At 49.1% G+C, this 16,098-nt stretch overlaps 2 protein-coding genes across 3 annotated transcripts in view; one reads left to right on the top strand and one right to left on the bottom strand.

The window, feature by feature from the left end:
• SYN1 (synapsin I) overlaps window positions 1-16,098 on the top strand; it is a 41,737-nt gene that overhangs the window by 21,224 nt on the left and 4,415 nt on the right. For both annotated transcript variants that reach the window (XM_037821279.1, XM_037821278.1), the window contains exons 6-9: window positions 14,409-14,471; window positions 15,292-15,434; window positions 15,526-15,600; window positions 15,695-15,797. In XM_037821279.1, the coding sequence (XP_037677207.1) occupies window positions 14,409-14,471; window positions 15,292-15,434; window positions 15,526-15,600; window positions 15,695-15,797 (384 nt within the window). The remainder of the gene's footprint in view (window positions 1-14,408; window positions 14,472-15,291; window positions 15,435-15,525; window positions 15,601-15,694; window positions 15,798-16,098) is intronic.
• On the bottom strand, window positions 5,225-8,957 carry TIMP1 (TIMP metallopeptidase inhibitor 1). Its single transcript, XM_037821280.1, has 6 exons — window positions 8,795-8,957; window positions 7,896-8,027; window positions 7,024-7,103; window positions 6,713-6,839; window positions 6,356-6,480; window positions 5,225-5,496 (listed from the first exon to the last, which is right to left on the bottom strand). The coding sequence occupies exons 2-6, from the start codon at window positions 8,017-8,019 to the stop codon at window positions 5,326-5,328; spliced, it is 627 nt and encodes a 208-aa protein (XP_037677208.1). The 5' UTR covers window positions 8,020-8,027; window positions 8,795-8,957; the 3' UTR covers window positions 5,225-5,325.

The raw sequence follows: 16,098 nt of genomic DNA, 5'->3' as shown, positions 1-16,098 counted from the left end.
TCAGGGAGCTTTACTCACTCTTCCAGAACCTCATCGTGAGCCCGTGTTGGAGGCCGCTCTGAGGTCTGCTCTGCCCAGATTTACTCAAGTCTGAGTTATGGTAAACAGCATGAGGATGTGGTTGGTAGCATCCACTAGCATCCACAGACCTGCCCAAAGGTGGTCACAGACAGAGCCTGGGGCAAAGCAAGGGCCAACAGGAAGGTGGGATTCATAGCAGGGGGGCCTGAGAGACACCGAGAGACACAGGGGCAGAAGGTGAAGCGTGAACTTTCTCCAGTCCAGTTCACCACCACCCCACCCCACCCCCACCACCAATCAGGAGAAGATGATTCAGGAAGCATCTAACACTACTGCTTTCCTGGGGCTTGGGATAAAGGGATGGCTTCCATGGTGTGATGGGGAGAAAGGACACTGAATCTGGGGTCCCTGATACCAATGCCCCCCCACCTCCATCATTCAGAGCTATAGCTCTCAACAAGGTTCTCAGGAGGCCCACACCTAGTGGTAGATAGTCAATAAAGAGGTGCAGCTGGGGCAGCATGAATCACCTCCGTCTATTTTACTGTCTCAAGAGATCATATCTGTAGCCTTCTACTGGAGTGGGGCATTGGTAGTTGGGGAGTGTTTCTGGAGCTCTAACAGCTTCTTACCCAGACTTTCATCCAATCTTCTTTATTTAAAAAGCCCCACCTTTACCCCCACATCTAGGGAGAACTTGTGCCCTAATTTGTTCCTTTGGGGTGGGGCTCTACAGTGTCAGTGGGGTTTGGCCCCCAGATTTTCAACTACTGGCATGAGAGGTGTCCAGAGCTAGATAGTAAGGCATAGGTGCCATCACTATTGATAAAAAGAAAGGATTTGTCTTATATAAATCTACCTGTGCATCTGTCATTTGGGGGAGCAGGAGATATGTGTCTCCATGTGGGGTATATATTTGGAGCTGTTCCAGCAGGGGGAATTTCCAACTGGAAGTATCTAGGGATGGGAAAATGTGTCAGTGGGGGGCTAATCAACAGGGGCTATATTGATGGGTGGGCTTTATGAATGGAAAGATTTTCAACTAGGCTTATTGAGATAAATAATCAATGCTGGGTATTTCTGAATGGGGAGATTTGACAAGGATGCTCATAAATGGGGACATTTGGATGGGTGTGTCTGAATGGGGAGATTTATCATCCCTAGTGGACAATAAGAGCCAGTGGGTCAAGATTTGTCAATAGAGATGATCAATGAGAATTGTATCTTAGAAAGATACTTATGAATAGAGATATTTGTCAACCGGTTGGTCAGTAAGGGGATATGCCAATGGATGGATAGTTCTGAAGAGAGATTTATCAGTGGAGTTCATCAGGGAGTGACAGCTTGCTGCTGGGTATTTATGAATGGGGAGATTTGTCAGTGGGGATTACCAAAGGGGATATGTTAATGGGTTATTTATGAATAAGGAGATAGCTCAACAGTGGTATTTGTCAGCGGGGTATTTGTGAAAGATGGGATTTGTCACAGTGAGAAGGGACTTTTCAAAGGAAGGATTTAACAAGGGCTTGGGGATTTGTTATCTGTAGTCTTGGCAACAGTAGAGACTTATGAATGTCCACAGTGAGAACCTCATAGTGGCGAGTGTTACCACTGGGGGGATGCTTGTCCTTCAGAGCCTTTGAAAGTGTTGGTATTTATTGCTGGGGGGATTTGCACACTAGAAAGCAGTGTGCACGCATCACCGTAATAAGAAAGATATTACAAATGAGCGTACAAAATATTTGTAACATCTTTTGGAGAGATTATCAGGATCAGGAGTTTAAGGGTCTCGGGACCATTAAATTATTACTATTAACATAGATTATTTCTGATATCGTAAAATTATTCCTGATAGTAAATGTTATTTGCAATGTTGTAAGCAATCATTGCTGATGAGAATTATCACTATCACTATTAAAGTTATGGATGAAATTATATTTACCATTATTTATAACCACTACTAATAAATAATACTTCAGAGGGTTATGTGCCTAGTACTGTTCTAAGCACTTAACATATATGACTTCATTTAATATGCACACTGTCCCTTTGAGTTGGGCATTACTTTTTTTATTAATAATTCAATTTTATTGAGATATATTCACATACCATACAGTCATACAGAGCATACAATCAGTTGTTCACAGTACCATCATGTAGTTGTGTGTCCATCACCAAAATTAATTTTTGAACATTTTCATTACCACACACACAAAAGTAATAAGAATAAAAATTGAAGTGAAAAAGAACAATTAAAGTAAAAAAGAACACTGGGTGCCTTTTTTTTTTTACCCCCATTTTTCTACTCATCCATCCATAAACTAGAGAAAGGGGAGTGTGGTCCATATGGCTTTCCCAATCCCTTTGTCACCCCTCATAAGCTACATTTTTATAGAATGGTATTCAAGATTCAAGGGTTCTGGGTTGTAGTTTGATAGTTTCCAGTAATTACTGCTAGCAATTCCAATTCATTAGAACCTAAAAAGGTTCTAATGAATTGCCCACCAGAGTGACCTCTCAGCTCCTTTTGGAATCTCTCTGCCACTGAAGCTTATTTCATTTCCTTTCACATCCCTCAATGGTCAAGAAGATGTTCTCAATCCTGGGCATTACTTTTATCCCCCATTTTACAGATGTGGAATCTGAGGCACAAAATGGTAATGTGATTTCCCCAAGGACACAGAACTAGGGCATGGAAGGTGCAGGCTTTGAATACAGGTGGTCTGGCTCCAGAGTCCATGCTCTTAACCACTGCACTTCACTACCTGCCTTTCAAATAAAGTCATTGTTAGTAATATTACAGTTAAGTTATTGTTATGAGAGTTTCATGTATTTTGACCTGAAAACTGTGCAACAGATTAATACACTCAGTAATCTTCTTCCAACCACATAATAGACCTCTGAAGGATTCTGGGTAGGGATTGTGATAATCATTTTTTAGGGAGAACTACTGAGTCCCAGGGAAGGGGAGGGTCAGTCCCCAGGCTACTCCTTGAGCTGGACCCTATGCCTCACACAGCTGTAACCTCCACATGCTTCCTCTGAAACCATCAGAGAGTCTCTCCCCAGCAGAGATTTTCACACAAACACACCAAATGCTGGGGGTGCTCACTTTAATGGCTTTTCTAGAAGAGTGACAAGAGGGACATAGTGACCCCAGGACTGCAGATCCTGCCAATAGCTCATGCCAGGGCTCTGGTGCAGGTATTGTCCACTGTTCTGAACTCTTGTGAAAAGCTGCAGTAGGGCCTGGTGGCCCTGAGGGATAGTCTACCCTGTCCATGCTGCACTGGGTCTTGGTACAGGGCTCCACCTGCAGGGTGGGCAGGTCAGCAGAGGCAAGGCCTCCACACTGGGCTCCATTCTTCCCCTCTCACCTTCTACAAGACCTTCCTCCCAGGACTCAGGATAGCAGAAGACTCAGAGAACCAGCCCTGGGATCAGGGAACAGTGTGGGAATGCAGGGAGCTGATTGCTGGGAGCTGCCAAACTCTTGCAGGAAGCTGAGGGAATAGCATCAAGGTCATCACAGCCAAACCAGGGATTGGGCCCTCCCTTTATAGTTGTACCCATCAGCGAAGAGTGCCATTCACCCTTTTTGGTGAAAAGGGTTCAGATCCTCCCAGGGCACCAAGGTGCTGATCACAGAATTGTGGCCTGCAGTGCGTGTCTCCTGCTGAGATAGATAAGCACTGGGTGATCAAAATCATCCACCCATCCTGATCCAGGACATGCCTTGGGCCCTGAGAGAACCTTCCAGGAGTGCAAAACGCTCTGGGGCAGGACCACAGAGGATCCAGGGGGCCACCCTTGGTGGCCCAGAATGCCCTGAGGGAGCCTTGGATTACTGGTAGGGCTAGTCTAGTGGGAAGGAATTTGAGTGTGCTTTCCTTCACTGAAGAAGATATATTGAAGTCCTTTTTTTTCTCCAAGCAGATTCAGGCCAATGGGTCACCTGGGTGTTCCACTGAATGTTTGTATCAGTCAGAAATTCTGGGTCCCCAGGGGTCTCACTTGAGTCTGAGGACTTCTGGAGTATAAGGAGCAAGAGCCAAAGCCTGGGAAGAGCCCAGAGGAGCCTGGGCCCAGCTGTGGGAACAGGAAGGCTAAGGAAGGGAGTATTCGGAGGGTCCCTCACTCAGGTTTATGGGAGATGAACCAGATTGGTGAGGGTCAGATCTAGGAGGCTCTAGTCTGGAGAAGGAGGGGACAGCTGCACAGGGGGAGGCTGGTGTACTTGGCTGGTCCTGATTTTGAATCTTAGATTTATTTTATTGCTGTAAATATTTCCTTCAAAGTTGGTCAGAGCAGTGAGGGGAGGACAGTCAGGGATCCGGACAGGTGGGGAAAGCAGGGCAGAGCTTAGGGATTGTGAGAACACACCCTCACCCCATCCCATCTCTCCTATTTCCCATAACCATTTCCAAGGAATCTCCCACAGGCCATGGGGAGGGGGAGCAGAGCTACCCTTTCTTCCAGATTTCTTGGCTGGGTTACATTGGGGACTCTGAATTTTCTGCATTTTCTGTAAACCTACAACTTTTCTGATTTAAAATATATATAATATATATCCCTAAGGGTGGGAACAGTAACATCCACGGGTTTGGATGGGGCTTCTCACCTGACAACATCACCACAATGCCTGAGGCAAGGAGAGCTGTTTTGCCAATCCATAGGGCATTAGTCATAAGCTTGTCAACTGGAGATATTTGTGACTAGGGGAACTTGACATTGAGGTAGTGATTTGTCAGCAGTGGGAAGAATTTATAAACTAAAGAGCCCTGTGCAAATAGGAATTATAAATCAGTATCTTAGAATGTTTTAAAATATTGAGTAGAGAAACTATCCAATAAACTATGGTTGATAATGCAGGTTAAATTACCATTCCTAAATTGTAACAAATGTATCACACCAATGTAAGGTGTTAATAATAGGGTGGTATATAGGAACTTGGTATTTTATGCATGATTTTTCTGCCAACCTACGACTTCTCTAATTAAAAACAAAATCATGTTGCAGATCAACAGTGTTAATGCCAGTGTTGAGAATTATTATCGTTACATCAAACTTTATGTAAAATATTTTTAAAAAACATTGTTTTAAACATTTTGCGTCCCTCACCCCCACAACATTGGTCCCAGGGTGCCCCCACCAGGTCATCAGCGAAATAGGTTTGTGCACAACATGACACATGGACAGGGCCTGCTGGGTAGTAGTTCTTTTTATTTCATCATCTGGGAGAAAGTTGGGAATTGGAAAGGGGGTGAACACTGGGCAGGCTCAGGCTTCCACTGGAGGCAGGATTCAGGCCATTCGGGGCCGTAGGGACTGCCAGGCACACAGCCCTGGCTCCCGTGGCAGGCAAGCAAGGTGGCGGCTCTGGAAGCCCTTCTCAGAGCCCGCGAGGAGCTGGTCAGTCCACAGGCAATGAGTATCACTCTCCAGCTTGCAGGGGATGGATGAACAAGGAAACACCTGGAGGGGGGGATAGCACATCTCAGAGGGCTTCTCCTTCTGCCCCTACCTCCCTTATGGAGCAGAACTTTCCCCTCCTCAACTTTCATCATCAAGCTTCTGGGGAGACTTAGTGTCACCCCACCTGGGCACAGACTCAAGAACAGCCCCCTGCCATTGGTCTCTGCGGGGTGACAGTAAGCCAGCGAAAGGACCAGTTCCCTGGGAATGGTGGTTGAGACAGTTATTGGGTTGGGGTCAGACAGGCAGGTTTCCTGGGGAATAATCTCATAGGATGTGGAACAATTTGGCAGTAGTAAGGAACAGTTGGTGGCTGGGGAACTTAAGCATAGACTAGCCAGTGGGGCCAAGAGATAGTCATTGGCATCACAGACACTTGGAGCCATCAGGGAACAGTCTTGGAACAGTTAGAAGGTCAATGTAACAGTCCTTTGTGTCAGGAACAGTCAGAGCTGCAGAGCAACAATCAGATGTGCTGGAGAAGAGCCAGTGGTTTTGGGGAATAACACTTTGGGTTCTTGGAGAACATTCTAGGGAACTCAGAAACAATCCTGGAGGTCGGGAACAGACAGAGGGACTACAGAAAAGTCGCAAGGGAGAGTCAGAAGGACAGGGAACAGCCAGAAGGTCCAGGAGACAGGGAATCCCAAGGTATCAGACACAGGGCAAGGGAGCAATCTGAATTTTCAAAGGAACAGTCTCAGGTTTGGCGGAATAGTGAGAGATCAGGGGCGGTCCTACAGTTTGGGAAGCAGCCATGGGGATAAGGAATAGCCAGGGGGCACAAGAAACAATCCCAGGAATTGGGGACGAGCCCAAGGAACTATCTCCAGGGGGAGAGCAAGGCCCAAGCACTCACTGTGCATTCCTCACAGCCAGCCGAGTAGGTCTTGGTGAAGCCTCGGCGCTGAGCAAAGCTCAGACTGCTCCAGGGAACCACGAAGCTGCAGGTAGTGATGTACAAGTTTCCGTTCCGCAGTTGTCCTGGAAGGGGAAGAGAGCCAACAGGAAGCTTCTGATTGGCTGGCCCAGGGAAGGGGCGGCGCCTGATTGGCGTCCCTGGAGCACCAAAGCTCCTGCCTTCCGATAGGCTGAAATTAGGGCGGTCCCGGTTTCAACTGGGCCCTTTGGAAGCCTCGCTCCCCCCCCTCGCGTTTGCTAGGCAACGTCTGAGCGACGGGTTGGCGTGGCACAGGGCGAAGGGGTGGGACCTCACCAGCGATGAGAAACTCCTCGCTGCGGTTCTGGGACTTGTGGAAGTATCCGCAGACGCTCTCCATGGCGGGGGTGTAGACGAACCGGATATCGGGGGCATCTCCCAAGGCGTTAAATCCTTTGAACATCTGTTGATAGGTGAGAGGAAGAGTCTTTGTTTTACTGATATATCCTCCCACTCCACGTTCTGCTCTGAAGTCACAGAGCATCCTGAGATGACAGCCAACTTCCTCCTCGACCTGTGGCCGGAGGCTTCTATTTTGATGGGGAGGAAGATGTTAGGAACTGCTGGGGAAGGGGCAGGAAGAATACCTTGGTCATCTTGATCTCATAACGCTGGTATAAGGCGGTCTGATTGACTTCCGCGGGCCCCACGAACTTGGCCCTGATGACTGCAGGAGAAGAGGGGAAGGAGTCAAACGGGCGGCACGCAGACAATAAAAATTAAATAATCACAATAATAAAACTAGTAAAGCACACACTTAAACAGGGATCACTGAGTGGCCGACCGCACACTAAGCGATTTATGCCTTCGTTAATGGATCCATCCATACAGTGAGAGCCTACTCTTTGCCAAGCACTGCTTTAAGCCTTTTTCATATATTCATTCATATATCCCTTTGTTCATTCTCTCACCAAATATTTTGGAGCACCCACTCTGTGCCAGACACTGTTCTGGGTGGTAAGGACAAAACTGAACAAAACCCAAAAAAATCTCTTCCCTTCTGGAGTTCACATTCTAGCCAAGGGGGGGGGGGCGGGGAGACAGACTAGAAACAAGTAAAATAAGAATATGGAATGTTAGAGGATATTAAGTGTGATGGAGAATTACAGAGATGGGGGAGCGGGGTGGTTCAGGAGTACTAGGGAGTAGAGGTTAAATTTTTAAGGAAGGTGGCGAGGGAAGGCAGCCCTGAGAAGGTGACATTTGAGGCCCCCACCCATGTGGATACCTGGAGGGAAGGGTGTACCAGGCAGAGGGAGCAGCCAGTACAAAGGCCCTGAGGTGGGACTGAGCCTGGTGTAATCAAGGAAGTGGGAGGAGGCCAGTGTGGCTAGAGCAGAGTAAGTGGAGGGATGGGTGGAATTGCGTTCTAGAGGTGGGTGCGCCACTGTCAACCCCACCAGATTGAGAGGGAAACAGAAGCACTGGATTGTGTGGGCAGCATGGGGTGCAGACTCACCGAGATCCGAGCTGCAGAAGGCCGTCTGCGGGTGGGGTGGGGCACAGGTGCAGGCTCTGCTGGGGGCTGCTATCAGCCACAGCAACAACAGGATACCAGAGGCCAGGGATGCGAGGGAGGCCATGATGGGTTCTGTGGGAGGAGCGGGTGGGGGGAGGTCAGGCGGCTCCCAGCCGATCTGGTCTGCTGGTCTTGGCAGGCCTCCCTACCCCATCCCACCCCTGCACATCCTAGAGGGGGATTTGGGGATTTTAAGGGACTTGGAGATATGGGGGGCTCAAAGGAGTTCAGGAGTCTGGAAGAGTTTAGGGGGCGTTCCGTGAGTGATTTACGGGACTGAGTGAATTGGGGGATAGGAGGTGGTCGTAGAGTTTAAGGAATAAGGGGGCTTGAGGATTTAGGGGAATTGGGGGGATTTGGAGGTAAGGAATTTGGGGTTTGGGGGCTGGAGAAGTTTGGGGGAGGTTGGGAATTATTTAAAGGTCGTGGACCTTGAGAGATATAGGGGGCTAGAGAAATTTAAGGTTTAGGAAGGTTGAAGAATTTGGAAGAGGTTGAGGGTTTAGGGAGTTGAGGGAGTTTGGGGGGGTTAAGGGGTTAAGGTGCTTGGGGGATTTGGAGCTGGAGGAATTTAGGGGAGTTGGTAGGTTGGGAGGAGTTTGCGGTATTAGGGGATCACAGGTATGGGGGAGTTGGGGATGGATATCAGGGGTAGGGGGAGTTTGGGGTGTGGGGGATTAGAGGATCAGTTCCAGCCCCACCCTCTTCTCCCTTGACCAGCCCAGGATCCTGGTGCCCGCAGCGAGGCCTCTGCCACGGGAATGGACAGGCCTGGTTGTCAGCGTTCAAGCCCCAGCCCAGCTCCAGGCTCTGCAATGCCACCCAGGCTCCTTGCCTACCTCTGGTGTCTCTCTAGGCGGTGCGTCTGCGGAGAAGGCGGCGGGGCCTGAGCGGTAGAGGATAAATGTCCATGCGAGGGGCGGGGGTGGCAGCGGCGCGGAAACCACAGGCGTCCAGGCTTCCTGGATGCATTACTCATCCGCCCACCATCAGCGCAGAGGCCAAGGGGCGGGCCGCTGGGCTGCGGAAAAGGGGATGCACCCTCCTCCTCTCCCTCCCCCCGGGGCCTCAGGCCCTGGCTCCCCCCCCCATCTCCACGTGGAGCACCAATCCTTCCGAGCAGCCTCAGTGGAGGGCTTATAGGCAGGATTCCCCCAAATCCTCTCAAATCTCCAGACCCCCTCCACATTCCTCAGCCGTGGGGATGGCTGAAGTCCGAATTAGTTTATTCCTTCAACAAGCATTTATTATTGTGCACACGCACATAAAACACAAAAACCCCTTTCCTGGTAGATCTGACATTCTGGTGAGAAGCAGGGAGGCAGAGAGGAAACCAATCGAGTCGAAGTAGTGAAGGAGATAAGGCACTTGAAAGAAGGAGGAATACAAGGTGGAGAAACTGAAGCACAGAGAGGTTAAGTGAGTTATCCAAGATCACAGAGTTCGTAACGGGCAGAATTGGGATTTGGACTGAGGTCGTCTGCAGCCAGAGGCTGGGTCTTATTAACCCACCCTCAAAAAACATAAGCAAATAGCCAGCATTTACACGGCACCTACTGTATGCCAGGCAGTCAGCATAATTTATCTCGTTTAAAGTTCATGACAATATTTGTAGTATTCCCATTTTACAGATGAGAAATTATGAGGCATAGAAGGACTAAAGAACTTTCCCAGGGTCACAAGGAATGGCTGGTATTCGAACCTAGGCTCACTAGCACCAGGCGCTTAACCCAGGCGGGGCACAGTCCTGGCAAGCAGGGAATGTGCCAGTGAATAAAAGAGCATTTGGTTAGAGGGGGTAGTTGAATGGTGGTGAAAGAGGCCGGTGAGTCAGTAGAAAACTGATCCCCACCCCATCCTGCCCTGCCCCTTCCCCACCAACCCTCCCACGGCCCTGGTGAGGGGTGGGGTGAGGCAATCCCTGCCCACCGGCTTCCAGATAATGCCCGAATCTTCCCTGGGGTCGTGGGGGTCTGAGGGCTGGTTAACATCCTTGGTTAATTCAGGGAGGGTAGACCAATAATAACGATGATGATAGTGCTGATAGCGACCACTTATTGAGCACTTACTGTATACGGTGAGCTAAAGTCTTTGTGTAAATTCTCTCATTCAATCTCCATTCCCCCTTTGCTAATTAAGCTAGATTAACTCAGGGCACTCAGACCAATAGTAATGACAGAAAGGAGTATGACATCAGCAAGTAGCCTTTACACCTTGAGATTACTGGGTATCAAGCATTGTTCCAAAGTCTTTGTATGTCCATTATCTCATTCAGTCCATCCTGATTATCTCTTTGTTAATGAATGCTGGTTCTGAAGGGGTATTAAGACAATGCCCAACACTTATTGACGATTGAGATTTCCCATGTGCCCGAACTTGGGCTAGGCGGGTTTTTATTTTTTTTTCCAGAAATAGCGAATTTACTCTTCAACATTCCTGTGAATTAGACAAATGAAGAAACTGAGATGCAAAGGGGTCGCGTGACCTTCCCAGGAATAAGAGTGAAGAAATGACTTTTTTAGAGGGCAGAAAAGGGGAAAGTAAACCAAGAACTCGGAGAAGCTGGCTGTAAAAGTGGATGCGTGCCTGGGGGTGGGGGGAGGGGGAGTGGGAGTGAATGAGACGGGGCTGGGTAAGTCAGTGGCGTGGCTGAGGGAGAAGTGAGGGAAGGGAAAGTCCTGCCGCAGCCCCTCGCTGACAAGCTGACCCCAGTTCTGTTCCTCTGAAACCTGAGTCAGCACAGACTTTTGCCAACTATCTACATGTGAGAGATTTTGCAGGTCCGGGTTATCACGCACGTTGGGAAACAGATGGGGTTTCGTGAAGGGATGTCTGGGTGTGTGACCATCTGGGTAGCCAGGTGGGGGTGGGGGCCCATGGGACCCAGCTGGGAGGTGCAGAGCTGACACCCGACAATCCCAACACATCAAGTGCTTGGGTCTGACTGTGTCCTTTGTACAGATCAGGAAACTAAGGCCCAGAGAGGGGTTAAGTGGCTTTTCTGGGGCCCTACACGGCCTTAGGAAGAGAGACCAAGATTCAAGAACTCTCCGGGGGGACCCCAGAGTCAGGCACACACATCCACATATACAGAGTCTTGTGTTCAGATTCAGAGGAAACAAGGGCTATTTATGAAAAGAGGGGCCTAGAAAACTTGGGGTGTGTGCATGTGTGTGAGCAACTGTCTGGTGTGTTTCAGCCTCTGAAACTGTGTGCCTCTCAGACTTCTGTGTACATGCCGCTGAGATTTGTGTGTGTCTCTGAAAGTTGTGTCTGTGCGTCTGAGACTTATGTGTGTCTCTGAGACTTGTGTGTGTGCCTCTGAGACTTGTGTGTGCCTCTGAGACTTGTGTCTGTGCTTCTGAGAGTTGTGTGTGCCTCTGAGAGTTGTGTGTGTGTGCCTCTGAGAATTGTATGTGCCTCTGAGAGTTGTGGGTGCTTCTTAGAGTTGTGTGTGTGCCTCTGAGAGCTGTGTGTGCCTCTAAGAGTTGTGTATGTGCTTCTGAGAATTATCTGTGCCTCTGAGAGTTGTGTGTGCCTCTGAGAGTTGTGTATGTGCTTCTGAGAATTATGTATGTCTCTGAGAGTTGTGTGTATCTCTGAAAGGTGTATGTGCCTCTTAGAGTTGTGAATGCCTCTAATGAATTGTGTATGTGCTTCTGAGAACTATGTGTGCCTCTGAGAGTTGTGTGTGCCCTGAGAGTTGTGTGTGCCTCTGAAAATTGTGTGTGTGCCTCTGAGAGTTGTATGTGTGCTTCTGAGAGTTGTGAGTGTTTCTGGGAGTTGTATGTGTGCCTCTGAGAGCTATGTGTGCCTCTGAGAGTTCTGTGTGTGTGCCTCTGAGAATTGTGTGTGCCTCTGAGAGCTGTGTGTATCTCTGAGTTGTATGTGTGTCTAAGAGAGTTGTGTGTGTGCCTCTCAGTGTTGTCTGCCCTGAGAGTTGTGTATGTGCTTCTGAGAATTATGTATGTCTGAGTTGTGTGTGTCTCTGAAAGGTGTATGTGCCTCTTAGAGTTGTGGGTGCCTCTGATGAATTGTGTATGTGCTTCTGAGAACTATGTGTGCCTCTGACAGTTGTGTGTGCCCTGAGAGTAGTGTATGTGCTCCTGAGAATTCTGTGTCTCTGAGAGTTGTATGTGCCTCTGAGAGTTGCATGTGCCTCTGAAAGTTGTGTGTCTAAGAGTTCTGTGTGTGCCTCTCAGTATTGTCTGCCCTGAGAGTTGTGTATGTGCTTCTGAGAATTATGTGTGCATCTGAGAGTTGTGTGTGTCTCTGAGAATTGTATGTGCCTCTGAGAGTTGTGTGTGCCTCTGAGAATTGTGTGTGCCTGAGAGTTCTGTGTGTGTGCCTCTGAGAATTGTGTGCCTCTGAGAGCTGTGTGTATCTCTGATTTGTATGTGTGTCTAAGAGAGTTGTATGTGTGCCTCTCAGTGTTGTCTGCCCTGAGAGTTGTGTATGTGCTTTTGAGAATTATGTATGTCTGAGAGTTGTGTGTGTCTCTGAAAGGTGTATGTGCCTCTTAGAGTTGTGGGTGCCTCTGATGAATTGTGTATGTGCTTCTGAGAACTGTGTGTGCCTCTGACAGTTGTATGTGCCTCTGACAGTTGTATGTGTCTCTGAGAGTTGTGTGCACCTCTGAAAGTTGTATGTGTGTCTAAGAGAGTTCTGTGTGTGCCTCTCAGTGTTGTATGCCCTGAGAGTTATGTATGTGCTTCTGAGAATTGTATGTGCCTCTGAGAGTTGTGTGTGCCTCTGAGATTTGTGTGTGTGCTTCTGAGAATTATGTGCGCCTCTGAGAGTTGTGTTTGTATCTGCCTCTGTAAAACGGATCTGCGTTGTATATATAATTGTGAAAGTTTGGTTCCCTCTCTGTGTGCTGGTTGCATGCCTGAGTGTTACGTCATGTGCATGCCTCTGCATTGTTTCCCTAGCATGCTCACTAGAGGACCCGGAATACCCCATTCAACACTGAGTCTTTCAGCCCTCCCCACCCCCCCCATAATGACGCCAGTCATTTGGGAAATGAGGAAGGTGGGGGGTGAGGCAGAGGGAGGGTGAGGCCTGAAGGTCAGTTGGTCACCCTGGGCCTGCGGGCTTCCTGTGCCTGTCGGGAACCGGGAACTGCCTCCGCCCCAGCACCCCCTCTTGGAATGCCATCTCTCTCCCCTGTCAGGCATCAGTCTCCACAGTGGGAGGGGGTGGTGAAGAGGGACCCTGCGCATGCATACATGCTGTGGCAGGGCTGGGATCATCCAGCCCCATCCCCTCCACCCCACCCAGGGCCTGGAGAGACTTGAGGTGTCTCCCACACCTGAATATGTGTTTGTGACTATGTGCATGCACATGCACTTTAGGAATGTTGTGTGTGCACACACCCAGGAGTGCTGTCTGTATACTTAAGAGTGCTTTGGATGTCCCTGACCATGTGTCTGCCTCTCTGTGTCGTGTATATGGCAAAGCATGCTCTGTGCATCTAGATATTCTTTTTGTATGTGCCCAGGAGTGTGGTGTGGGTCTCAGTGGCTATGTGAACACCTAGAAGTCTGTGTGCCTCTGTATGTTTAGTCCTTCCGTTTGTTGTGTGGGTACCTAGGGGTGTGGCATGTGTGCCTGTAAGTGCTGAAGATGTGTCAAAGCTGTATGTGCCTTTGTGTCCTACGGCTGTGCCTCTGAGGATTGTCCCTGTGTTGCCTGGGTTATCATTTGTGTGTTGTGTGTGTCCCTCTGTTATGTGTGAGGGGACGGGGGGACGGTGTTGTATCTGTACCCCAAAGTGTTGACTGTGAGTCCAGGAGTGTTGAGTGTGTGCTGCTGGGTAAGGAGGCCGGCCGGTTCCCGTCTCTGTGCCATGCTATGAGCATGTGGCTGAATGAATGACTTGTGGATATCCCGAGGTAGGTGTGCTTTTGAGCCTGTGTTGGTTGTGGGTCTCTTGGGCATATGTGTCTCAGTGTACCTGGGCATCTGTGGGTTTGGTTGTATAGCTCTGAGTTCTGAGTATCTGTGTGTGGCTCTAGGCTATGTGGGGGGGGGAGTGGAGGGTGGGGGGGGGGCAAGACTTGCATGTAAGGCCTGGCTGGGGGGTCTAGTTGCCACATGCATACACACACTCACCTCCTTATCATTCACTCACTGTAAAAACAAACTTTCCCTTTTCTGGAAAATCCCCCATTCTTATCCCATGCCTCTGCCTGGGAAAGCATGGGCGGGAAGTCTGGAGACCTGGGGGTGGTAGAGGGAAGGGCAGGCAGGCAGGACTCTGGGTTCAATTACAGGCTCAAAGGGCACTGTGTGACCCCCAGCTGTTGTCTGCCCATCTCTGACCTGCCTCTTCTGGGAAATGGCCCATCACATTGTACCCCCCTGGATGGGTTCCCCTCAGCACCACCCCTGCCCCTGGCGCTGTGCCCTCTTGCCCTGACTGTGCCTCCTCTGTCTTTCCACCCTCTCCAGCTCAGCAGCACAACGTACCCCGTGGTTGTGAAGATGGGACATGCACACTCTGGAATGGGCAAGGTGAGTCCCTGGGCAGCAGGGGTGGAGGGAGTAGGGCACTTGCCTGTGTATGTGTATTTGTACTCAGTGCATGCATTTGGCATTGTGTGTCTACATATAGATGTGTGTTTATGTATCAACACATACCAGTATAATTGTGAATGATTGGGGGGGGGCTTTATCTATTTATATTTTTGTTTTTCACATTCAGCTGATTTTTTATGTGGACCCAATTTTCTAACATGCACTCAGCCAATGCTGTGAGTCCTGCAATTTTGTTAGTATATCCAGCATTGTATGTGTGTGTGTGTGTATCTGCAGGCCTCTGCATTGAACATACACAGCTGTAATCCTTATGTTCAACGGTCTTAGGTCCTTGTATGCTTTCTGTCCATCCTATTTTGTCTCTGTGTGTACACAGAAAATGGACTTGTAATTTGTATGTTTGAATGCTTTTGTATGTTGTGTGTACAACTGATGTTCTGCCTGGGGCCCATGTGTGTATACTGTATATACACCCAGTTTTGTTTTTTTTTAACAGTTTACAAGATATAATTCACACACCATACAATTCACCTATTTAAAGTGTACAATTCTGGGTTTTTTGTATGTTCAGAGTTGTATATGCCCAGCTTTGTGTCTGTGTGTTCATGTAAAAAACAGAAGACCCAGAATTATGCATGTTTGATTGCCTTGGTGTGTCTATTACTATACTGTGTCCACCTCATTTTTGTGCACTCACCTCCCCTGTGCGTCATGTGTGCACGGCCTCACCCCCTGAGGCACCCACACTGCTGCCCTTGTCCTGATCAGGCCCTGCTCTCCACTCCCACTCCCACAGGTCAAGGTGGACAACCAGCACGACTTCCAGGATATCGCAAGTGTCGTGGCACTGACCAAGACATATGCCACTGCTGAGCCCTTCATCGACGCCAAATATGATGTGCGTGTCCAGAAGATTGGGCAGAACTACAAGGCCTACATGTGAGTAGAGAAACTGAGGCCTGGGGAGGGGTCCCTTGCCCTGTCCCGTCCACCCCAGACCACTCTGAACCCCTCTCGCCCTGTCTCCCAGGAGGACATCAGTGTCAGGGAACTGGAAGACCAACACTGGCTCTGCAATGCTTGAGCAGATCGCCATGTCTGACAGGTGGGTTGCTCGAGCTTGGGGCAGGACAGTGAGGGTGGGGGCACAGCCATCCTGGCAAGGCCCTGATGAGTTTCCCTGCCCCACATCTTGGCAGGTACAAGCTGTGGGTAGACACATGCTCAGAGATTTTTGGGGGACTGGACATCTGTGCAGTGGAAGCTCTGCATGGCAAGGACGGAAGGGATCACATCATTGAGGTGAGAGCACAGAGGGACTGGTGGGAGCTCAGAGGGAGGAGCAGGGGCACAGCAGCAACACTGTAGACTGTGGAACACCCTGTGACTCAGAAAGTTCTTAGCAAATGGCAAAGTGCTTAGTAAACTGTGAAGTGCTTTGTAAACTGGGACGTGCCTGGCAAATGGCAAAATACTCAGTAAATTCTAAACCGCCTCTGTGAAATTGAACATCCTTGGTGAATGGCAGAACTTGTTAAATTATAAAGTGCTCTGAGAACCATGACATCTTGGTGAATGGCAAAGCGCTTGGTAAACTGTAGAG

Source organism: Choloepus didactylus, chromosome X (genome assembly GCF_015220235.1).
Source record: "Choloepus didactylus isolate mChoDid1 chromosome X, mChoDid1.pri, whole genome shotgun sequence".
Lineage (NCBI taxonomy): Eukaryota > Metazoa > Chordata > Mammalia > Pilosa > Megalonychidae > Choloepus > Choloepus didactylus.
The sequence above is the reverse complement of the archived record's forward strand: the minus strand, read 5'-3'. Positions and strand labels throughout refer to the sequence as shown.

What these genes read in the sequence shown, in the direction of transcription:
- TIMP1 (XM_037821280.1), bottom strand. Translation starts at nt 8,019, where the DNA reads ATGGCCTCCCTCGCATCCCTGGCCTCTGGTATCCTGTTGTTGCTGTGG. An exon ending in CTTCTGCAGCTCGGATCTCG is followed by an intron (nt 7,104 to 7,895) that starts GTGAGTCTGCAC and finishes CTTCTCCTGCAG; the next exon opens with TCATCAGGGCCAAGTTCGTG. An exon ending in ATGAGATCAAGATGACCAAG is followed by an intron (nt 6,840 to 7,023) that starts GTATTCTTCCTG and finishes ACCTATCAACAG; the next exon opens with ATGTTCAAAGGATTTAACGC.